The sequence below is a fragment of the Lycium ferocissimum genome, unplaced genomic scaffold, assembly GCF_029784015.1.
Source record: "Lycium ferocissimum isolate CSIRO_LF1 unplaced genomic scaffold, AGI_CSIRO_Lferr_CH_V1 ctg1784, whole genome shotgun sequence".
Classification (NCBI taxonomy): domain Eukaryota; kingdom Viridiplantae; phylum Streptophyta; class Magnoliopsida; order Solanales; family Solanaceae; genus Lycium; species Lycium ferocissimum.
Window position 1 is genome coordinate 89887 of NW_026717447.1, and position 24510 is coordinate 114396.

General features: G+C 39.2%; 2 protein-coding genes across 4 annotated transcripts; both read left to right on the forward strand.

Moving 5' to 3' along the window:
• The first annotated feature begins 2709 nt into the window (after positions 1 to 2709).
• LOC132042776 (uncharacterized) lies at positions 2710 to 10030 on the forward strand. The gene is made up of 3 exons (XM_059433294.1): positions 2710 to 3054; positions 3481 to 3979; positions 10002 to 10030. Exons 1-3 carry the CDS (start codon positions 2710 to 2712, stop codon positions 10028 to 10030), a joined length of 873 nt encoding a protein of 290 aa, XP_059289277.1.
• A 3417-nt stretch (positions 10031 to 13447) lies between these two features.
• Positions 13448 to 19155, forward strand: LOC132042773 (uncharacterized). Of its 3 annotated transcripts, none has more exons than XM_059433289.1 (8): positions 13448 to 13740; positions 14209 to 14296; positions 14396 to 14485; positions 14643 to 15320; positions 17081 to 17405; positions 17680 to 17761; positions 18331 to 18583; positions 18676 to 19155. In XM_059433289.1, the coding sequence occupies exons 1-7, from the start codon at positions 13645 to 13647 to the stop codon at positions 18535 to 18537; spliced, it is 1566 nt and encodes a 521-aa protein (XP_059289272.1). In that variant the 5' UTR covers positions 13448 to 13644; the 3' UTR covers positions 18538 to 18583; positions 18676 to 19155. The 3 variants fall into 3 exon arrangements, with proteins under 3 accessions (XP_059289272.1, XP_059289274.1, XP_059289273.1); XM_059433291.1 differs by having other exon boundaries at positions 13449 to 13701; positions 14212 to 14296; XM_059433290.1 differs by having other exon boundaries at positions 13450 to 13740; positions 14212 to 14296.
• Positions 19156 to 24510: the final 5355 nt, after the last annotated feature.

Sequence of the window (24510 nt, forward strand, 5' to 3'; positions counted from 1 at the left end):
TTTCATCCACATATAAGAGCAAAATAATTTACGAATTTTTAACAATGTCACCATGAAGTGAGTAAAACCAATAGTCATCTTGGTTTACCACATTTTGCTTGCAAAAAACCTCTTCAGATACCTTTCAATGTACTAGGTTGTTGCATATTCTTTTAGATCTCCATGGAGAAAGGTTGTTTTTACATCTAACTACTCTAAATTTCATAAAGAACAATCTTAACATTGTTCCAAAGAAAATCTGATCTTAGACATTAGATCTTAGGACCTGTTTACTAACTACCATGAACAAGTGACCGTATTTCAAGCATACGTATCTTTGTGACCGTAAAGCAAGTCGTAAATTTCCTGTTGGTAATACCAAGGGTTTCTGAACATTCTGGAATTTGACACTTGGATGTTATATTGTTAAATACGGACCGTATTTCAGTATACGGCCCGTATTTCAAAACGTAAACTGATACCAAGGATTTCTGAGCATTCTGGAATTTGACACTTGAAGGTTACATTGTTAAATACGGACCGTATTTCAAAATATAGCCCGTATTTCAAAATGTATTTGGAATTTGGGAAAACTTCCTTGATGAAAGTTGTAGAGCTTTGAAATACCTTTCCAACGGTATATTATGGGGGTCAAACGGACATCTGTGCAAAGAGTTATGGCCATTTTATTGAAGAGACGCAGTGCAGTCTATATGTCAAAATACGGACCGTATTTCAAAATACGGCCCGTATTTCAAAATACGGCCAGTATTTAACTGGACGTAAAATCTAATTTTTCCAGAACAGTATATATTCGTCCATATCAGTTCAAATCATTATTTTTCATTCCTTCAAGCCCTAGAACGACCTCCTACCCTCCCCCATCATCAAGAACACCAAGGTAAGCCTACTCTAATTATTCCAACTCAATTCTAACATATACTCTAATGATCTAAACAAGAAATCATCATTCCTAAAACTAGGGTTTTCAAGAAAACCCATCTCAAGGTTCAAGAATTCAAGATTTTGGAAATCTTCTTCAAAGCTCAAGTCTTTAATTCAAGTTTTGGAGCGACTAAGGTATGTAGAGTTACTATCTACGTGTGGGAACATCATTGTTTCTTCCCCACGCCTCATAATCCATAAATTATGATTCTCTACTAAAACTAGGGTTTCTATACCATGCTCATGATAACCCTAGGTCCATGTCCATGATTATATTATGTATGAATTGTTATAATTCCATCATTGAGTTCTTAATATTTCTTTATGATTATTGAGAATCCGTCCGTAATCCATGAAAACCCATATCTTGTATTCCATGGGTTCTTGCATGCATGTTTTTAATAAAAATGATTATTTCATGAATATCCTACATGTCTACAAGTTTTCATGCAATTGTATTATATAATTATTTTCATGCCATGATACAAGATACATACATGCTAAATACAAGTTATTTTCATGAAACCATGTTTACAAGTTATTTCATGAAACCATGTTTACAAGTTATTTCGTGAAATCATGATTACAAGACAAGTACAAGTTAATTCACGAAAATCATGGGCTTCTTAGCCAATTATATTATGTTCATGTTTTTGGGAGTTGCACGAATTACCGAGAAGGCTCAGATAGCCCCGAAACTACGTAGCCACCGTAGGACAAGGATCGCTCCGCCCGTTAGGACGATACCTTAATTTTACACCGAATGGATCCATCGTGCACGTTACCACCTTATACCCCGGCAAGGTATGGGGCTCGCCGGTCCGGCGAGGACCGACTCCACGTACCCACGTGGTGATATCACATGGTCGGTTTATGAAATGCTCTACTTATCCTACGTATGTTATATATATATATATATATATATATATATATATATATATATATATATATACTCATGCTCATGCTCATGTTCATGTCCGTGTTTTCGATTTCGTTCTTATCATGTTATTCCATGTCCCATGTTATTTCTTTCGTTGCTTTACATACCAAGACATTCAATGTGCCGACGTCCCCTTTTATTGCCGGGGGCTCCGCATTTCACGATGCAGTACGGATTTACAGGACGACGCCTCTCGCATCGCAGGATCCGCACGTACCAGCTTATTATCGCGAGCCCCATCTCATTCGGGGTTTAGACATTGTCATTCTTTAATTAGTTTTGCATCTAAAGGTATGCCGGGGGCCTTGTCCCAAGCAAGTATGTTTTTTTTCCAAATCGTGATTCACGATTAGAGGTTTCATAGACTAGTCAAGTTTAGTTATGTTAGACATGCAAGGTGTTTAGCCATCTTTGGCTCAACTTATGTTATTTCCGCAGTCATGATTTAAACAAGTATTTCATTAAATTATTATGACATCTCATGTTTTATAAAAGCTCATCACGTTCATGCTATATTTCCGCTCATGTATGCCTCATGATGATTCAGCAAGCCATGTGGTTCGCTCGGTCACATGCAGTAAGGCACCGAGTGCAGTGTTTCGCCTAGGCCATAGTTCGGGGCATGACAAAACTTGGTATCAGAGCATAGGTTCAAGTGTCTTTAGGGAGTCTATGAAACCGTGTCCAGTAGGGTCACTTTTATATGTGTGAGGGCCCCACACATATAAATAGTTGACCACCAAGACATTCAGGATTGTCTCACTTCTTTCATATTCTAGATCGTGCAGTTAGAGCAGTACTTTTAGGATGCCTTTCTAATTCGTGCGTGTACGTATTTTCAGAAAATGCCTGCGAAAAGGAAATACACCAGAAAGGCTACAGCCACCAGCCAAGGGGCTACTGCGGAAGCAACTCGCGAAGAGACCGTTCCGACTCAGACAGCAGCCCCAACCGCTCCTACAGTTACACCTCCTAGTGATTCGGATGGTAGGAATGCTATCAATATGCTCACACAACCGGTAGCAACTGTGCCCAACGTCGGAACTGGGTCAAGTTCAGAAATAATGGAGAGTCTTCTAAGACTAAGGATTTCCTCGAATGAATCCCCCGCCTTCACGGGGACAAAGAAAGACGAAGACCCTCAGACTACATTGATGCTCTTCGAAAATCTTCAGATTATGACAAGCTACGTAAACCGAAGCGCCTACTTTTGGAGCTCATCAACTGCAAAGCATTGCTAACACGTGGTATGAATCTTGAGAATTGTCCCGAGGTGAGGATGCACCCGATGCTATATGGGATGAGTTTGCAAGTGCATTCCTAGACCACTTCATGCCAAAGAGAGGTCGGGAAGCTAAGGCCGAGCAATTTCGAAGCTTAAGCGTAATGGCAGTGTCGGCTCAGACTACTATTTGGAGTTTGTCAACCGGCCAAGCATGCTTCAAATATGGTACCTGGATATGAGGGCGAGAGTGAGGAGGTTTGTTGGAGGACTTGATTCCCATTTGTATGATGGGGCCAACATTGCCGCACGTAACGGGGGAATGACCATCTCCAAGATGGTTGCTTTCGTACAGGGCAATGAGACAAGGCTAAAGGAGGAGGAAGCCTTGCAGAAAGAGAAAGACAAGGAGTTCAACAAGAGGGTCAAGTCTACCGGACAGTTCAGCGGGAACGGAAATAGGAAATTCTTTAAGAACAGGTCAGCAGGACCTGCTCCGTCCACAGCAAGTGCCCCACTCCCCAAGTTCCGTAATGATAAGAAGCAGAATTTCAGGCCATCAAGTTCTTACTCTCAGGCTAGTGTGGGTCAGCCGACTTATACTCATCCGATATGCGGTAAGTGTAACAAGAGACACTCAGGTGAGTGTCGTGTGGGTACTGATGCCTGCTTTAGATGTGGTCAGAAGGGCCATTTTCAGAAAGACTGTCCATCAGCCAGACAAGGTACTGGAGGTAATGTGACGCAGTCCATAAATTCAGCAGCTCCTCGTCACAATCAGGCCCAGCAGGGGCGTGGAACAGCAAGGTCCGGAAATACAGGCGGTGGTCAGAACCGTTTGTATGCATTGACAGGTCGTCAGGATACAGAGGCTAGAGCAGATGTTGTCACAGGTACACTCACAGTTTTCACTTTTGAAGTTTATGCCCTTATTGACCCAGGATCCACCTTATCTTATGTAACCCCTTTTGTTGCTAAGAAATTTGGGTTTGAACCGAAAAAGTTGCATGAACCCTTTGAAGTGTCCACCCCAGTGGGAGAGTCAGTCATAGCTAGACGTATTTATAGGGGTTGCCCAGTTTTAGTCTATCACCGCAGAACCATAGCTGATTTAGCGGAATTAGAAATGGTAGACTTTGATGTGATCATGGGTATGGACTGGTTAGCTTCATGTTATGCCACAGTATGTTGTAGAACTAAAGTTGTAAGATTCGAGTTTCCTAATGAGCCGGTCATAGAATGGGAGGGTAATTCAGTAGTACCTGTGGGTAGATTTGTTTCTTATCTAAAAGCCGTAAAAATGATTTCCAAGGGTTATATCTATCACCTAGTTCGAGTCAAGGATTCAGATGCCCAGACTCCAACTCTCCAGTCCGTACCAGTTGTAAATGAATTTTCAGAGGTCTTTCCCGAAGATCTTCCAGGAGTCCCTCCTGACAGGGAGATTGAATTTGGAATTGATCTACTTCCCGATACTCAGCCGATATCTATTCCGCCATACAGAATGGCTCCAACAGAGTTAAAAGAGTTAAAAGCCCAGTTGAAAGATCTTCTTGACAAGGGGTTTATTAGGCCCAGTGTTTCGCCTTGGGGTGCGCCAGTTTTATTTGTCCGAAAGAAGGATGGTTCCTTACGTATGTGTATAGACTACCATCAATTGAACAAGGTCACCATTAAGAACAAGTACCCTCTTCCTAGAATAGATGACTTATTTGACCAACTTCAGGGCGCCCAATGTTATTCCAAGATTGACCTCGCATCAAAGCTATCATCAATTAAAGGTTAAGGAAGTTGATATTCGAAGACCGCTTTCAGAACCCTTTATGGCCATTTTGAATTTCTTGTTATGTCATTTGGGTTGACAAATGCGCCAGCTGCTTTCATGGATCTTATGAATAGGGTCTTTAACTCTTATCTCGACTTATTCGTCATTGTCTTCATTGATGATATTTTGGTGCATTCCCGTAATGAGGCTGATCATGTAGAACATCTCAAAATAGTGTTGCAGACTCTTAAAGATCGCGATTTTTTTGCAAAATTCTCAAAGTGTGAGTTTTGGCTTAAGTCGTGGCATTCTTAGGCCATGTGATCTCGGAGAAGGTGTTAAAGTTGACTCTCAGAAGATTGACGCGGTAAGGAGTTGGCCCAGACCCACTTCAGTTTTCGATATAAGGAGTTTCTTGGGTCTGGCAGGCTATTATAGACGTTTCGTTGAAGGATTTTCCTCTATTTCTGCTCCGTTGACTAAGTTGACCCGTAAGAAGGTTAAGTTCCAATGGTCGATGCTTGTGAGCGAAGCTTTGAAGAGTTGAAGAAGAGATTGACTTCTGCTCCAGTTTTGACGCTACCAGAAGGAACCGAAGGGTTCGTGGTTTATTGTGATGCTTCGGGAGTTGGTCTCGGATGTGTCTTAATGCAGCATGGTAAGGTTGTAGCTTATGCATCTCGTCAGCTCAAGGTTCACGAAAAGAATTATCCGACTCATGACCTAGAGTTGGCAGCTGTAGTTTTTGCACTTAAGATATGGCGTCATTATTTGTATGGAGTGCATGTTGATATTTTCACGATCATAAAAGCCGCAAGATATCTTCAAGCAAAGGGAGCTGAATCTTAGGCAAAGGAGATGGCTCGAATTGCTTAAGGATTACGACGTGGATATTCTTTACCATCCGGGGAAAGCGAATGTTGTAGCTGATGCTCTTAGTCGGCGTTCCATGGGAAGTTTAGCCCACGTGGACGTAGATAAGAGAGTTATGACAAAGGAAGTTCACCGTTTAGCCAATCTTGGAGTTCGACTTTTGGACTCCGAGGATGGTGGTGTGGTTGTTCAGAATAGAGCTCTTTCCTCTTTAGTCGTTGAAGTCAAGGAGAAACAGTTTAATGATCCCTACTTGTTGCAGTAAGAGAGGGGATTCACAAGCATAAGACGACGGCTTTGAACAAGGGGGAGATGATGGTACCTTGAGGTACCGAGGTAGATTGTGTGTTCCGATGTAGATGGGCTCGAGAGCGAATCATGTCGAAGCTCACAATTCCTGTGTATTCCATTCACCCTGTGTTCCACTAAGATGTACCATGATCTTAAGGAGATTTATTGGTGGAATGATATGAAGAAGAATGTAGCAGATTTTGTAGCTAAGTGTTCGAATTGTCAGCAAGTGAAAGCCGAACACCAGAGGCCTGGTGGCCTGGCTCAGAATATTGATATTCCTGTCTGGAAATGGGAAATGATCAATATGGACTTTGTATCAGGTCTACCTCGTTCAGCTAGGAGACATGACTCTATTTGGGTGATCGTTGACAGCTTACTAAGTCGGCGCACTTTTTACTAGTCAAGACCACAGATTCAGCAGAAGATTATGCCAAGCTGTATGTTAATGAAATTGTCGATTGCATGGGACCCCGTTGTCCATTATTTCGATCGTGGTGCTCGGTTCACGGCGAACTTCCGGAAATCCTTTCGTAAAGGATTGGGTACCAAGGTGAACCTCAAGACAGCCTTTTCATCCCGTACGATGGCCGTGCAGAGCGTACTATTCAGACCCCGGAGGATATGTTGAGAGCATGCGTCTTGGATTTCAAAGGTAATTGGGATGATCACTTGCCTCTCATCGAGTTTTCCTATAATAACAGTTATCATGCTAGCATTGGGATGGCACCGTTTGAAGCTCTGTATGGGCGAAGGTGTAGATCACCAATTGGTTGGTTCGAAGTTGGTGAAGCAGAGTTGTTAGGACCAGATTTGGTTTATCAGGCTATGGAGAAAGTCAAGTTAATACAGGAGCGTTTGAAGACGGCTCAGAGTCGCCAGAAGTCTTACACAGATGTGAGGCGAAGGGACTTAGAATTTTCAGTCGATGATTGGGTGTTCCTTAAAGTCTCACCCATGAAGGGTGTTATGAGATTTGGCAAGAAAGGGAAGCTCAGTCCCAGATATATTGGACCTTACAGAATTCTGCGAAAGGTCGGTCTAGTAGCCTATGAACTTGAGTTGCCACAATATTTGGCTGTTGTACATCCCGTGTTTCATGTGTCCATGTTGAGAAAGTGTGTAGGAGACCCGTCGTTGGTTGTTCCTGCTGATACTATAACAAGTTAAGGATGGTTTGACTTATGAGGAGATCCCCGTAGCCATTCTTGACCGTCGTGTTCGCAAGTTGAGAACTAAGGAAGTAGCCTCAGTGAAAGTCCTGTGGAGGAGTCAGAAGGTTGAGGAAGCTACATGGGAAGCCGAGGAGGATATGAAATCCAAGTACCCATTTTTGTTTGAACAGCAAGCAGAGAACTCTCAAGGTAACTTTCCATAACCCATGTCATGTTATGTCTCATGTTTCACGCTCATGTCATGTATCCAGCGCTCATGTTTCATGTCTCATGTCAGTATCCATGTTTTCATGTAATCACATCATTTCATGTCTCATGTTTCATGTTATGTTTTCTTCACATTCGTGTATTCAAGCCATGCCCAGCCATATTCTTAACCATGACCCATCATTCGAGGACGAATGATCCTAAGGGGGAGATATTGTAACACCTCGTATCTTTGACCTAAGCTTTGACCATGATCTTAGACTTAGAAAATCAGATAAAGGATGTGAGAATTGAAATTTCCTGTTCAGTTGTAATATGGGGGTTTACGCCCATGAACAGTGACCGTATTTCAGTATACGGTCCGTAAAGCAAGTCGTAAACTGATACCAAGGGTTTCTGAACATTCTGGAATTTGACACTTGGATGTTATATTGTTAAATACGGACCGTATTTCAGTATATGGCCCGTATTTCAAAACGTAAACTGAACCAAGATTTCGAGCATTTGGAATTTGGCATTTGGATGTTACATTGTTAAATACGGATCGTATTTCAAAATATGACCCGTATTTCAAAACGTATTTGGAATTTGGGAAAACTTCCTTGATGAAAGTTGTAGAGCTTTGAAATACCTTTCCAACGGTATATTATGGGGGTCAAACGGACATCTGTGCAAAGAGTTATGGCCATTTTACTGAAGAGACGCAGTGCAGTCCATATGTCAAAATACGGACCGTATTTCAAAATACGGCCCGTATTTCAAAATACGGCCAGTATTTTCGGACGTAAAATCAATTTTTCCGAACAGTATATATTCGTCCCTATCAGTTCAAATCATTATTTTTCATTCCTTCAAGCCCTAGAACGACCTCCTACCCTCTCCCATCATCAAGAACACCAAGGTAAGCCTACTCTAATTATTCCAACTCAATTCTAATATATATACTCTAATGATCTAAACAAGAAATCATCATTCCTAAAACTAGGGTTTTCAAGAAAACCCATCTCAAGGTTCAAGAATTCAAGATTTTGGAAATCTTCTTCAAAGCTCAAGTCTTTAATTCAAGTTTTGGAGCGACTAAGGTATGTAGAGTTACTATCTACGTGTGGGAACATCATTGTTTCTTCCCCACGCCTCATAATCCATAAATTATGATTCTCTACTAAAACTAGGGTTTCTATACCATGCTCATGATAACCCTAGGTCCATGTCCATGATTATATTATGTATGAATTGTTATAATTCTATCATTGAGTTCTTAATATTTCTTTATGATTATTGAGAATCCGTCCGTAATCCATGAAAACCCATATCTTGTATTCCATGGGTTCTTGCATGCATGTTTTTAACTAAAAATGATTATTTCATGAATATCCTACATGTCAACAAGTTTTCATGCAATTGTATTATATAATTATGTTCATACAAGATACATACTCAAGATACATACATGCTTTTACAAGTTATTTCATGAAACCATGTATTACAAGTTATTTCATGAAACCATGTTTACAAGTTATTTCGTGAAATCATGATTACAAGACAAGTACAAGTTAATTCACGAAAATCATGGGCTTCTTAGCCAATTATATTATGTTCATGTTTTTAGAGAGGAGTTGCACGTCATAAATTACCGAGAAGGCTCGACAATAGCCCGAAACTACGTAGCCACCGTAGGAAAGGATCGCTCCGCCCATGAACACCCCTAGGACGATACCTTAATTTTACACCGAATGGATCCATCGTTATGCACGTTACCATCTTATACCCTCGGCAAGGTATAGGGGGGCTCGCTGGTCCGGCGAGGTACCGGTCGGCGCGGCGAGGACTCCACGTACCCACGTGGTGATATCACATGGTCGGTTTATGAAATGCTCTCCCTACTTATCATGTTTTTATATATATATATATATATATATATATATATACTCATGTACTCATGCTCATGTTCATGTCCAGGTTTTCGTTTCGTTCTTATCATGTTATTCCATGTCCCATGTTATTTCTTTCGGCTTGCTTTACATACCAAGACATTCAATGTGCCGACGTCCCCTTTTATTGCCCGGGGCCCGCATTTCACGATGCGGTACGGATTTACAGGACGACCTCTCGCTCGCAGGATCATCGCACGTACATTGTCATTTTTTAATTAGCGCTTATTGGTGAGCCCCATCTCATTCGGGGTTTAGACATTGTCATTCTTTAATTAGTTTTGCATCTAAAGGTATGCTCATCACGGGGGCCTTGTCCCATGATGCAAAGTATGTTTTCCGGTCGGGGGGATTCACGATTAGAGGTTTCATAGACAGGTGTTTCATCTTTGCCTTGTATTCCATTAAATTATTGACATCTCGTTTTTTAGTAAGGTTTAGTTAGGCTTTTAGTTATGTTAGACATGCAAGGTGTTTAGCCATCTTTGGCTCAACTTATGTTATTTCCGCAGTCATGATTTAAACAAGTATTTCATTAAATTATTATGACATCTCATGTTTTATAAAAGCTCATCACGTTCATGCTATATTAATCAATATAGTATTTAAACTTGCAAGTATTGTGTAATAGATGTTTGTTGGTTAAACAGTGCTTAGATTGTGATTTGGGCAGGCTGTTCAGGGAACATGTCCTTAGGTTAATGTAACCGTTAAGGGTTCCTAATTTAGTGAAGAATTTGGGAAATACTATAGGAAGATAGGTCGTGATTTTTTAATCCATTGAGCAAGGAGCTTTCCATGTGAAATTCTTGTGTTGATTTTACTTTCCACTATATTATCATTTTGCGCAAACTGTTCTAAGAATCTGATTCCTAGAGCGTATAGGAGTAGCCCAATCCTAACACTTTCCTTCTGGAAATTTGACCAAGTCTTAGGTTTGGTTTGTATGGAGTGAATCCATTTCTTCATTCATAGCCTAAACCCATTTGGACTTGCTATCAACCTGCATTGCCTCATCAAAACAAGTAGAGTCACCGCCATCTGTTAGTAACAGATAATCAAGCGAATAAGAGTATCGTTTGTTAGGAAGCCTCTGTCTTTCAGACCTTCGTAGCAGAATAGTTTCCGTATGTGTTTCCTAATCGTTCTCTTAATGTGCACCAGCTTGTGTGTTATCTTGTTCAACCCTACTCTCATCATCCAAAAAATTCAAGAAACACCAGTTCTACCTATTTCTCCTTGAACTTGTCCTTATGTAGAACATTGTTGTTGAACACCTTATTCTTGCTCCTGATTATCTCCTGAATGTCATGATCCAAAGTCTGTACCCAAACTTATCAACACTGTAGCCTAAGAAAGTGCAAACTTTGGACTTTGAGTATAACTTAGATATCTCATTAACATTCATGTGAACATAAGTAGCAACAAAAAACACTAAGATGTGAGAGTTTTATCTCCTTACCAGTCCATACTTCTTGAGGCAGTTCACATGCTATGGCGGTTGAAGGTCCTTTGTCGATCAAGTATGCAGCAGTATTCACAGCTTCAGCCCAGAACCGCTTAGCTAATCCAGCACTGATCATCATGCTTCTAGCTCTTTCAGCAATGGTTCTGTTCATTTGTTTAGTTATCCCATTCTGTTGTGGTGTATCCAGAATAGTCGGCTCTTTTCTGATTCCATGTTCAGCACAATAGTCTTCAAATTCCTTGTTGCGGTATTCGCCCCTATTATTTGACCTTAAGCTTTTAAGCTTCAGTCCTGTTGCGTTCTCAACTAGGGACTTCCACTTCTTAAAGATGTCAAATACCTCAGACTTGTTTTTAATGAAATAAATCCAAAGCATTCTAGTACAATCATCAATAAAAGTGACATAATACTAACAAATATTAATTAAGGGAACCTGAAATGGTCCCCAAACATCTATATGAACAAGCTCCAACTTCTTACTTCTTGGATCTCGTCCTCCCTTAGAAAAGATGACCTTCTTTTATTTTCCAACACACAACTTTCACAAAACTGCAAATCAATAGATGTTACTCCATCTAATTTCTCATTGTGAGCCATTACCTTCATTCCCCTTAAACTCATGTGGCCAAGCCTTTTATGCCATAAACCTGTATTATTTTCTGAATAAGTCATATTAATGTTACATGGGGAGACATCCTTAGTGGATGTAATATACAAAGTCCTATCTCTCTTTCCTCATGCTATCACCAAATTACCTTTGGTAATCTTCCACGAATCTGTATTAAATACGGCAACACAACTAGCATCTGACACTTGACTAACATGAGCTAAATTTCGTGCTAGTTTTGGTACATGTCAGACTTGCTTTAGCTTCAGTTTTTCACCCTTCATCAGACTGACTTTTATATCTCTTTTCCCAATGATCTTACAGGGTTCATCATCGCTAAGATACACCTTTCGGAGATTACCCTGTTCATAGTTAGAAAAGTACCCTTGTTTGAAGTAGCGTGAAACGATGCTCCAGAATCTAATACCCAACATTCATTATCTGAAACACATGAGAGAAGTGCCAAAGTTTCGTCAGAATGATACGATTCAACAACATAATTAAACAAACTTGATGATGAACCTTTGTTGTTCTTCTCTCTGCTTAGGAGGTGTCCTGCATTGGCGCCTCTTGTGACTTGGTTGTCGGCAATTCCAACATAAAGTAGGACCTCCTTTACCAATCGATTTCTAAATTTTGAATGTGACTTCCCTCAGTTATTGTCACTCCTTAACTGGATCTGCCTCTATCCTCTATGCCTATGAAATACCAAGACTATCATTATCCGGTTGAATGTTCTGTTGTGACTCCCTAATTAATAGAGCACCCACAACATCTTCAAATTTTAGCCTTGCAATTGCTGCACTGCTTTTGGCCATTACCGAACTATCCTAGCAACTAGGTAAGCTTGACAGAATCAATAACTTCATGATCTCAGCCACAAAGGTTATTCCTACCGACTCCAGTTGTCTCATGACAATATTGAAATCATTCAAGTGCGCTGCCACAGATTTGTCATTACTTATCTTTATATTAAATAGGCTTTTAGGAATGCCTTGTTTGAAGCCGATGGCTTTTCATACATCCTTTCCAAATCATCCATGAGATCCTTCGATGTTTTCTCCTTGGAGATGTTGAAGGCATCCGACAACATTTTTGTTATTTGTCTGCTAGCTTCTTTCCTCCGAGCGGCAGGTACAGATCCTTCTGGTAGAGGTAATCCTCTATCTGCATCTTCCAAAAGCCAAAATTGTTTCCATCGAATCTCTCGATACGTTGCTTCTCTTCGTCTCCCATTACTCCCACTCGAACCAAGCTCTGATACTAGTTTTTATGAGACAAAGAGATTAAAGCAATGATAACGAAATAGAAGAAGAGACAATTTTACGTGAAAACCCTCAAGGGGAAGAAAACCATGGTCATCACCAGCTCTTATTTCTCAATGAAAGATGTTTTTACAGGATACATAATTATGTGAAAATCCATGTATATATAGGCTGCGAAAGACCCTAAACCCAGTAGAAATCGGATGTCCTCCAAGCTATTTTCCAAGTAGGAAACAAACCACTTTTTGGAAATTATCGTGGCCTTCGGCCTCTTGCTTCGTCCATCGCAGGGGCTTGCTGCCCCCTGCAACCCTCGCAGCCGATCAGGCCACAGACTTAACACAATAGTCATATAAAAAGTAGACACTAATCCCTTTGTCCCAATATTTATGTGACACTTTTCGCTTCCAGAGAGTCGATTTGACTAATTTTTAAGCTAAATTAGATTAGATTAACTCATTAATTTAGGTGCAATTCTCCTTATCTTAACATGATGAAAAAAAAACCATTTAAAATGTTAGTCAAAATTTACATATTCTTAATCTCGAAAAACCAAAAATACTGCATAAATGGAAAGAGAGTATGATATATTTAAGATCACAAATATTAAGAATTTCTTTTCTTAAATTCAATGCAGAGTCCCATATTTACAACCCACTAGAGTCAGAAAGAAACTTAAAATTAAGGGAAAAAGGTCACTGCATGGAAAGAAACGAATCGCAGTTTTTTAATAGTGGGAACAGAACATAAAGATGATGATGAAGTCACATTCCCACTTAAGCTTGCTTTGTCTTTTCCTTGACGATTCCATTGTTAAAAACATACTAATAGTCATGGCATCGACCTTTACAAACACGTCATTAAATCTTCCACAGTAGTCTACAGAAGTAGAGTACTAGATGTAGATGACAGAAATAAACACTATATATGATGTAAACTAATGGGGATGAAGAAGAAGAAGTGAAGGCAAGTGACAATGTCGGAGCTAAGATTTCAGGATCAGAGATTGGCTTTTATCTTTAATAATCATGATGTTAGCCCCGACTGCTTCACTTCTCAATCTCACTATCTGGTTTAATTTCTCGTCTACTTTTCTTCACCATTTTCTCAATTTTATTACTCCTATATATTCTCTACTTTTTATACAAGAGCTAAAGATACGTCTGAATTAAGGAGAGCTATGAATCGTCTATTCAGATCTCATCGCGTGTTTCTTTTATGAGTTTGGATCATGCAAATAATTGGTCTCTCTTTCATTTGATGTTTCTAGTAATATACTCTCCTATTAAGTTGATGGAGAGAAAACGATTGAGTAAGTACTAAAAATGTTATTTCTTGGAAAATGACAAGACGAATAAGGCCTGAGTTGAGAGAGACGGATATAGATAATTCATATAGCCAGGCACTATCAACTAGTTTGGGATTGAGTTTTACTTGATTAATTGATTTTGGTTCTTTTAATAATAATTGGTGTTTAACTGCACTAGTCCAAGGTATGAAGTTTATCCAATTCAAAGAGCCTGAAATCTTTGATTTGTAGCAGCATTTGGCAGGGTATGAATTTTGTGAAGCTTTTGGTGGTCCAGCTCCAGATCTAAACAAAGCCGTGCTACACAAGAATAGAAAAGGTACTTTTGCTGCTATACTCAGTATAGTTTCCTTCAAAAGAATTAGAGATTAGGCATTCAATGTTTCAGTAAAGGATTCACACATTCACTGTTTTCCAGTTCAAAAGGTGTACAACAGCGGGGCTGAGACAGTGGATGAAAATCTGACTTTAAATTCAGCACGAAAGTCGTTCTCACAAGCTCTCAAAGGTACTTCAAACCTATAAAGGTTTTCGAAAGAAAAGTTTAATTCAGGTTTTGTCTCCTTCTTCAGCATCATGTAATTCGATCAAAGCAAGCCAATAACAAAATGGAACTCTGATTACTTTTTCTTTTCATTTGGTGGTTTGTGTATTCATGTGAATAGAATGTCAAGACCGACGGTCTAGGTCCGGATCTCTATTGAAGAAATCAGATAGGCGAAAAAAGTATTTGCTAGATCTAAACAATGCTGTGATTAACGCAAAACACTCTTCTTCTCCGCGTACTGGAGTCATGAAGAACACAACTGTTACTATGTGTGGAGCTGGTACATTTCCTAGTCCTGGAACACCAAATTATCGGCATTCCAGTGTTGGCATTCAGAAAGGCTGGAGTTCGGAGCGTGTGCCATTGTATTCGGCTTCCAATAATTGGAGTCAACGCAATACTGCATTGTTGCCTAATAATACTGGAAGGGCATTACCTTTCAAATGGGAAGATGCAGAGAGATGGATTTTTAGTCCAATGTCAGGATATAGTTCTGTTCAGCAGCCACAGAGGCGGCCTAAATCCAAAAGTGGACCTCTTATTCGCCCTGGTCGTGCTTACTATTCATTTTATGCTCCAGCACCTCCTGTTTTGAAGGGAGGAAATGGCGGGGACTTATTAGCCGACTCTCCATTTTCAAGTGGAGTGATGGCTACTGATGGTTTGTCAATTTGTACTGGAAGCAACTTAGGTGGTGGAAACTTTCCTACAAATGTGGAGCCGTGCATTGCAAGATCAGCTACTGTACATGGATGTTCTGAACTGATCGGTCTATCAGCACTGTCGGAACCCCAAGGTATTATTTACCATTGTTTGGTTGGTTTGGTGCTTGTTAAATCTCATTAGAAAGTTAAAAATTGATTTAAACAGTAGCATCACCATTTGTCAGGCTAAGCCTGTGGCAATGTATCATAATTTATGATGTGTTAATACCCAAAAGAAATAGGAAAAAGGAAGAACAAATGGCAGGAGAAACAAACAGAACAGACAGATTAATTGATTATAATACTAGATTGCCTTTTTTTTTTTTTTCTGTGTGGAGGATAGAGGATCTGCATTTCTACTAATGGAAGGTGGTTTACATCTGAAGGCTCTTAATGAAATCTTTAAAAGGTTAAGTTCAGTTTCCTTGTTTCAAAGAGTCATAGTTGAAGGGATTTCACAATTTTGTCTGAAGGAAGGTGTCTTGTTGAATGTATGCCTATAATAATCCAAAGAAACAGTGACCAGATATTGAAAGAGGAAAAGTATTGTTCTGTTGTTACTTCAGAAATTCATAATTATCTATCTTAAATTGAGGCCTTGAGACAGAAAATCTTCGACAACGATTGTTATGAATTATAGGATGACGTGGGTGACATCTCAACAGCCACGGTGGAAAAAACTATTCAGCCCAATGCAATTGAATTACGAAGAAGTACACGTGTAAAAGCTCCTTCTAGAAAGTTAGCAGATTTTATAGTGACAACTGAGAGGGCAAAAACGTGAGGAGGAGCATGAGAAGACAGTGTTTGTTACAAATAGCTGTTAGTAGCAGAGCAGTAGGAATCATTGCTGTATTGAGTATTTTCTCTATTTTCCTCATCCCCTTTTCTAGTCTATCTCTCACCCCCTTTCTAATCTTCTTCTTCTCATCCCTCTGTTAAACCTTCAATGGTTTCCCCTATCCTTACTTTCAGTTTTATTGTAATTCCTTGTTGAGTATTTGGAATACTAATATTACCAAGTTGAGTTGGAATCTGGTTATTATTTGCTTCAACGATCACTTAGCTATATCTAATAGATTCCTTGATTAAGAAGTTGTAGTCCACTGCTGAACTGAAAATAAGTGATGATTGAGAAGTTGATCCAAATTGAAGTCTTATGGTTTATCAAAGAAGTGCGAATAAATTAAGAAGTTGTTGGGGTCCGGGGGATCTGCTCTTCATTAATTATATATGGTACATGTTCTAGCACCTTGCATCAAGCTCAACATCAACTTCCTTTGTGTAGAATATGTTCTAGAACCTTGCATCAAGCTAAACATCAACTTCCTTTGTGTAGAGTTGCTATTCGGAATACCACTTACTAAGATACATGAGAGAGATTGCCAGCCAAGCATTCATATATTCCAGACTATAGATTCTGCACCATCTGTTTGTAAATCATAAAACCACAACGTGATATTAGATACTAGTTATTGGGCTAAAACAACCCAAAGATATTCTTAACATGGTGTGATATTGTCTGCTTGGGGCCAAACCAGCATGTTGTTTTCCAAAAAGCCTCACACCATTAAGAGTATCAAACACTTTATCAGTAGTCTAGTTTTATTTTCAATTTTCCATGTGAGACTTTGTTCACACACACCCAACATTGTGTAATTCAACATGATCAGCTTTGCTATAACATAAGCTGGTCTAGAACTGTGGGAACTTGTTATGCCACTAGCAATTTCCTATTCTTTAGTTTGCCGTTTTTCTCCCTCCATGTGCTATTCTGTTATTGGAATCTTGAGAATTGTGAGTCGTATAATCCCTTTTAATAGTGTTTGTCACTAAATTTTTCTTTCTGTAGATGAGGCCAGTGGTGTTACGGAGGATGCAGCCACTGGAGTGATCTCAAGGAGGGATATGGCCACGCAGATGAGCCCTGAAGAAAGTCTTCCTTCATCTCCATTGAGACAATCATCCTTTTCACACTCAACTCCATCTGTGCTATCAATTGAAGAATCACAGAGCCTCACTTCCTCCAAAGCACAAGTGAGAGATGTGCCAGTTGATGAACAGGTTACTGTGACCTCATGGTCAAAAAGACTCGAAATTGAAGACTGGAAACTGAAAGCTGGGGAAATCCATTCTTCAAGTTGGGAAGATTCTGACACCACGAAGAGCATCTCAAAGTAAGTGATGCTATTTTTCATGTAAACTAAAATAGGAAAAGTTTCAAATCTGATCATTCTTATGTATAAAAAATGCTACTAGTATTCAAAAATAGGAAGGGATGAGTACGCAGTTCCTTGTCAACTAAATATTACAAGGGTCCTAAAACTGTTATCTTCTATCTGCCATTAAATTGGTATACTCAGTCTATTTGATTTCCCAATCTGTTGTCCTTATCAAAAATATCCTTAAGCTATTCTTGTTATTTATTATCTCTCCTGTAAAATAATCAAGGATTAAGAGGGAAGAGGCCAAAATTAGTGCGTGGGAGAACCTGCAAAAGGCAAAAGCAGAGGCAGCAGTAAGGAAACTAGAGGTTGGTCTTAATTTCATACCACCCTGATGCATTTTCAATACTGCAAGTTTCTTATATTGGTTTCTACATTCACGATTCATCAATATTTCTATGGTTCCATTTAGTGTATAAATAATAGTTGTGTCTGAAAGGTTAAAAGTTAACTTTGTAAACTGGGAAAGGCAATTTATTGAACCACTAAACCATCCGTTGTCTGCTCAAGTGAAACCTTACTGCTTCCTAGTGTGAGATAAGTTCTATTTTCAAGAAGTGAAGCAGCATTCAAAGATTGGTTGGCCTAGAGAACTAGGCTAGTAGAAATGAAGGTTTATGGTTATACCTACAAGTTGATAGATGAGCAATGGATTCTATAAATGATTTAATTATGTTAAAAACAGATAAAATTGGTGGTGAACGATGGATTTTCTCTCTGGGTGTCCAAGAAATAACTGAAGTGATCAGGTGACACATTATTATGATGTGGAAATCTTGCTGCTGAAGGATTTCTCTGGGATTTGCGGTTGCACCAATAAAAGAAAAATGATTTCTCTTTGAAATTCAAGTAATGCTAACTCTGAATTATAATGCAGATGAAACTGGAGAAAAAGAGATCGTCGTCTATGGATAAAATTATGAAAAAACTTAGATCAGCACAAAGAAAGGCCAAAGAAATGAGAAACTCAATGTTAGCTAGCCAGGGAAGTGAAGTTGCAAAATCTGCTGATACGGCCTTGTCTTTCCATCCGACTCGCCAACTAGGTTCTTTGAGTGGCTGCTTTACATGCCATGCATCTTGATATTCTTTAAATCTCTACTCCCAGTGTTAATGAGCCTCCATACAAGGTACAGTCTTTATCTAAGGTCTTTTTGGATTCAGATTATCTTGCAGATCGTGAATATGGTAAGATTTTCCCTTCCTGATGTATTTTTTGCAGTGAACAGTCGGATCATCTAATCTTTGAAGATGTAATCTGGTGGGTTGCAAATGTGGTCTGTCAAGATTATATGCGAATTCAAGATCTAAAGCCAGTCGGTTTAGAACAATGGTGGACCTACATTGGCAGTGTTGGATGCTCAACACCCATTGTTTTCGGACCCAAACACTATTTATTTTTTTCTGAAACTAGTAATGCATACAGATCGATTGACTGATCACGCAATCTGATCAGTAGTAACCCATCAAAGTAGTTGAGCATCCATGATTTAAAAATCCTAGCGCTGGTTCAGATTGAAGTTATACATCTTAAATGGTTTCTTTTGCATAAATATATATACACATAAATAGTTCAAGCTGCAAGATTCCTTAAGTCATATTCTTGGATGAATCTATATGTAAGATATTGGCAAGAATTCTGTAACAAATCTGTGTCACTTTGACTTGATTTCTGAAGGCAGTTTTAAAATCTGTTTGGACATTTTCCATTGCCTTCTCTTGATTGATGAAGTTCCAGTGGTTAGAGGGATAGATTAATTTCAAGCCTGAACTTTACTCCTCCTATTAGTATAAGTCAAAAAACATATCATTAATCACTGAAATTTATGCATTATATTAGTAAAGTCACAAAACTATTTCTTGTATTGTGAAAAACATTGATACAACGGCGCATGAAATCCGTTCCCCCACAAACATAATCAATTGATACATTTGATTAAAATAACAAAATAAGATAGTGATAACAATAGAAAAATTAAGGCCCAAAAGTTTACGTAACACTTTCATTAGGTAACATTGTCCACTAAGATTTGGACAAATGGGAAGAAGTCAGCTAGTATTTAAACCTAAGACCTCATAGTTCTCAATCATTTATAATTGACCACTAGGCCACACCTGTTTTCTCATAACTCTTTTTCTTTTTCACGAATTTCTTACAACACAAAATAGAAAACTTAATTTGATTCTGCAATAGTTTCTCCATTCATCACTGCACAAGCTTTGATTGAAAAGAAAAGGAAGAAGTGATCTCCTTGTGAGCAAAAATTGCCAACTTTATCTCACCACTTACCAACTTGCATAACTAGTTTGTAAATCCAACTTTATAATTCAACTAGTCAATTTGTCCGCACTTCGCGTTGTCGTAAGTCTTCTTTAAACTTACAGAGTAAATTTTTTAGTTATTCAAATACTAAAATAATCACAAAGTATATTTTTCGAAACCTAAACTAAGTTATCGTTAGTTTGTCTTTCAAAAAATCATATTAAAAAAAGTTTATAATATTTAATCCATATGTAATTGGATCCGAGGAACAATGACCACTAAATTACATGTCCATTCACTTTTGAAGTGAAAGAAAATTGCAAAGACCGAAAAATCCATGATTACTCACATGATTTTGCATTGTCAACAGTCTTGATCTCTTTATGACTCGCCTCAAACTTACCAATCAATCTCGTTGTTTTGCATCTCGTTATTTTATGCTTTGCTCTGCATCCAAAATAACTTACAACAATGGTTAGCTTTCTTGGTTCTCAAACTGTAAGTTGATAACAAACAAAAAATATAGTCAACAAAAGATCATAACTAAAATTTAGTTAAACTGTAATAGAAGTTCATTTACTAAAAGTAAGAAAGTTTTTTTTTGCAAATTCGGAAAAGGGCCAAAAATGCCCCTGGACTACTCTAAAAGTTTTAAAAATGTCCTTCATTTACCTATTGTTACACCTCGAAAATTTTCGGGTCGTTTGCGTCGTAGGTAAACTAACATAAGCCGGAGAGGTCATGGAACCCTTATAAGGTTAAGGAAAACTTTTAAAAAGTGCTAAGCAAGTGTCTAAAGGTTCCGGGATCAAGTGAATCGAAGAAATTAAGTTTGTCGAAAGTTTGGGAAAACTTGGCAGAATTTTAGAAAGGATTTTTGGTCCAACTTGAGAGAGGTATATCTCCTATAATATGAGGAGTTATGAAATGCATAACCTATGTAAATTCAAGTTCAGCGAGTCTTCTTTCCAATGCAACTTATAGATCGCAATTCTGAGAAATAAGGGATAAAGAAAGACCCGTACAAAATTATACGTCCCGTACCTCATTTTCCAGAACCAAGTAAGGGCTGAAAATATTGGACGTACATTGAAGTACGTCCCGAACATTTTGGGCGCACTTTATGTCGGTGGAAAATTTTTCTTGGACTATAAATATATTGCCCACGACTTGGGGCTCATTTGTTCACCAAAATATAACCCTAGAGACCCCCTAAGCTCTCTCCATCATCCATAAACATCCCAAATCATTGCAAGAGAAGATCAAGCTCTAAAATCCTCAACTAATTCATAGAAGGTGTTGGTTCTTGCTTCTAGTTAGAGTTATGGTAACTAAGTTTTGGAGTAAGTTGTGTGGGTTGAAGTTCTTCAATCTATAAGGTATGTTCTTCACTCGATCTCTTATGTTGAGTTGTTTTGAAGGTCTAACAAGTCTTAAAAGTGAAAAGAGTTATGGTGGAATGGTCATAAGATGTTGTGTTGAAGTTTTGGCTATGGATTGAATTTGAAAGGAAGTTTTGGAAGGATTTGAATCTAGTTTGAATGTAATCTCTTGGCTATGTTATTGTGATGTTGTTAATGATGTTTGGGAGTTATTTTGGAGTTTGATGGAAGTACGTGATATAGGGGAAATCTTTGCCCAAATTTCGTTAGCCCACCTAACAGTCTAGTTTGATCTTATAAGCGTTTTAACGACTTAACCTTAGTGTGAATCATCTTGAATATAGATTTGCAACCTCGAGCGCCACGGTGGTGCTGCTGTAGCGGCCAGTGTACCGCTGCAGCGGTATCATCTTACCGAGCAATGAACCGAAATTCTCAAATTTCAAGTTATACTTTTTGGATTAAAAATGTGTTTTGAAGCACGGATCGGGGAGAAAACCAATATGCATGAATTTTAAAACCCATTTAGGTGCCATTCTAACAACAAACTAGCCCAAAATTCTTGATAAACACTAGAATCTATTTCAAGAATGTTTTTTTACTATGCTCAAGTTTTGCGCCTCAAATCTGTGTTATAATCACGCTAAGTGCGAAGGGAAAGCTATCCTAATGATTAACTAGTTCAAATTACTCCAAAAATTCATCCAAATTGTGTATTTACCTAAAGTTCAGAAACCCAACTTGTGTTACCAAAAAAACCCTTAAGTTATTGTTTAGAATGCAGTGTTGATGGATTAACAATGGAGACAAGGGGGAGTACAAAATTTACTTGATCTTGTAGTGCAATGGTAGGGGGAGATAGATCCCTTGTGTTGGCTTTTCTTTTTCTCTCCTTCTTCTCTTTCTTCTCTTCTTGTGGGTACGAAAAAGTGAGTGATTGGGGAGGCTAAATTGTGTTAAGTAGGGAGAGGGGATGGTTGCTAGAGTTGTGGTATGATTAGGAGTGAAATGGGAGTAGGAGTTTTGAGGAATATAGAGGGGTTTTTGAAGTGGGATCGGGAGTTAATGAAAGGAAGAAGGACTGAGGTCCCTTAAAATTCTGTAGCAGGGCCGCTGTTGCGGTGACGGGTCCACTGCAGCGGCTACGCCAGGGCGGTATAGGGACCGCTATGGCGGTGCCCTTGATATGTTGAGGTACCGCTGTAATGACCAATATGGCACCATAGCGGTGCCGTCCTGGCGGTAATATGGCCACTAAGGCGATTGCGACTTCCTCCCGTAAAAAAAAAAAATTAAAACTTTGGGGGTATACTCAAGCATTACGTCCCGCAGTGGACCTCTCACAAGTCACCCCAGCATTTGAATTACCTTGCCATGAGGACCCGACAATTCCATCAAATTATGTAAGTTACAAGGAGTTCCCCGACTACGCTATTTGACATATCCCTCTCGGTCGGACTCGAATACATGAGGGTAAGATGATACTAGTAAGTCCAGCCCATTGGACGTATCACCGTTAGCATGGGTTCGCTCCCTTACCATTCGGGGACGAACGATTATTTAATTGGTATCTGATGTAACGACCCGTTTCGTCGTTACTGTGAAATTCTAAGGAAGGCGACAACTATGGGGCTTAACGACGTCTCCAACTTCTCGCATCTTGGAAACCTTTCAAGCCAAACCAAGATCGTCATCCGCATCGCGTAAGCAATAGAAGTGTGAGCAAACAAATAGAGCCAGATCGCTATAGCGGTCGAGTGAACGCGACAGCAATGCCGCTGTGGCGGTATACCAACAGCCGTAGCGGTAATCGCACGTGACTGCTCAACCGCCATAGCGGCATGTTAGACGCCCCGGTCGACGCTTGCCGTACACCTACGTCGGGGGCGGTTTCGCATGATGAATTCCACCTATTTAAGTGACTTCATTTCTCAAAACCCTAGAGAGTCCAGCCGCCTTTGGAGTAATTTTAGAGCAAAAAATGATACTTCCTTGGGAAAGTTTATTTTCCTAACCTCTTCCATCCATTCTCCCAATATTGATTCTCATTAAGGATCCTTGCCTAGAGTCACAAATGGGAATTCCAAATCTCTTAAGTTCTAAAATGATGAACCCTTGTCCTTCTTGATATAAAGTCCTTGGAATATTTTCCTATGCTCATCATCCTAACATGATTCTCAACCTAATCCTTCATCTATCCCATTAAAATACCTATGGGTCTCTATTTTAGATCTTGGAAATGGGTTTCTTGAAATAAGCCTAAAATGGCAATTTGACCAAACTAGTGACTTGGATATGGTCATGAATGTCCTAAATAAGGGTTGGTTGACCAACTAGCATTGTGATAGTGAACTTTTAGGTAGGATAAAATTCCATATCTACCTTAGCAATTTTGAAGTCCTAAAAAAGGACCCTTAAGGTGAATTCTACTCTTGGGCCTCATGGTTGTCTCCGAGCTTTTCAGATGGATTACGCGGTGGTGATTAATTGAGGCGTTGTTGGATGTTTGTGGCACCTGCTAGGCCATGAGGAAGGTTACGGCTTTCCTTTCGGTAGACTCCGGTTAGTTTTTCCTATTTTTGTGTAGAAGAAACGGAGAATGCATGTATAGGAATTCGGAGATATGGGATGGAATCTTAGGATGGTATTGTTATGTGTGACATGTTTGTTCGGGCTCGTGGCCTGAGGGACTCCTTAGGTATTGATGTGGCCTTGTTGATTATCGGTGGATTTATGTGATTTGGGAGTAGCGGACGGAATCTAATTGTGCCTCTCGATGAGATTATTGTATTGAATCTAAGCGCTAGCTGGGAATATAAAATGAATCACGATAGTGAATGATGTCCTAATTAAATGGTGGCGAGTGACTCGAGTGTAGGGTGAGATTCTTATCCTAAGCAACTATGATGATTAGGGAAATGGTAATACCGTATGTTAAATGGTTGACTTGATGTGTGTTGGGGCTATCCACACTGTTATGTGTGTTTGATTGTTCAATTGTGTTGGCTTGATGCCATGTGTAGTTGGTAGATATCAAATGTTGCTTGTTGTCCTGGTTCAGATAGGATTGACATACCCGTTGTTGGTATTTGTACTTGGATATATTGTGGACGTACCCACTGTTGGTACTTGCGTTATTGATATATGTTGCCATACCCACTGTTGGTATTGTGATATGATACGTTGTTGACATAACCGTTGTGGTATTTATGATTTTGCGCTTGACTGTTGGTGATTGGCATATACATTGCACGCATTCGCTCATATTTATCATGCTTGGCTGATATCTGGTGTTGATCCGATATCATTGATGAGCGAAACTGATATTTGATAAACTCTTTTACTTGAGTGATTGTGAAAAGGCCGATGTCCAAAGATCCATTTCGGAATCGTTGTTTATATGAAACTGACA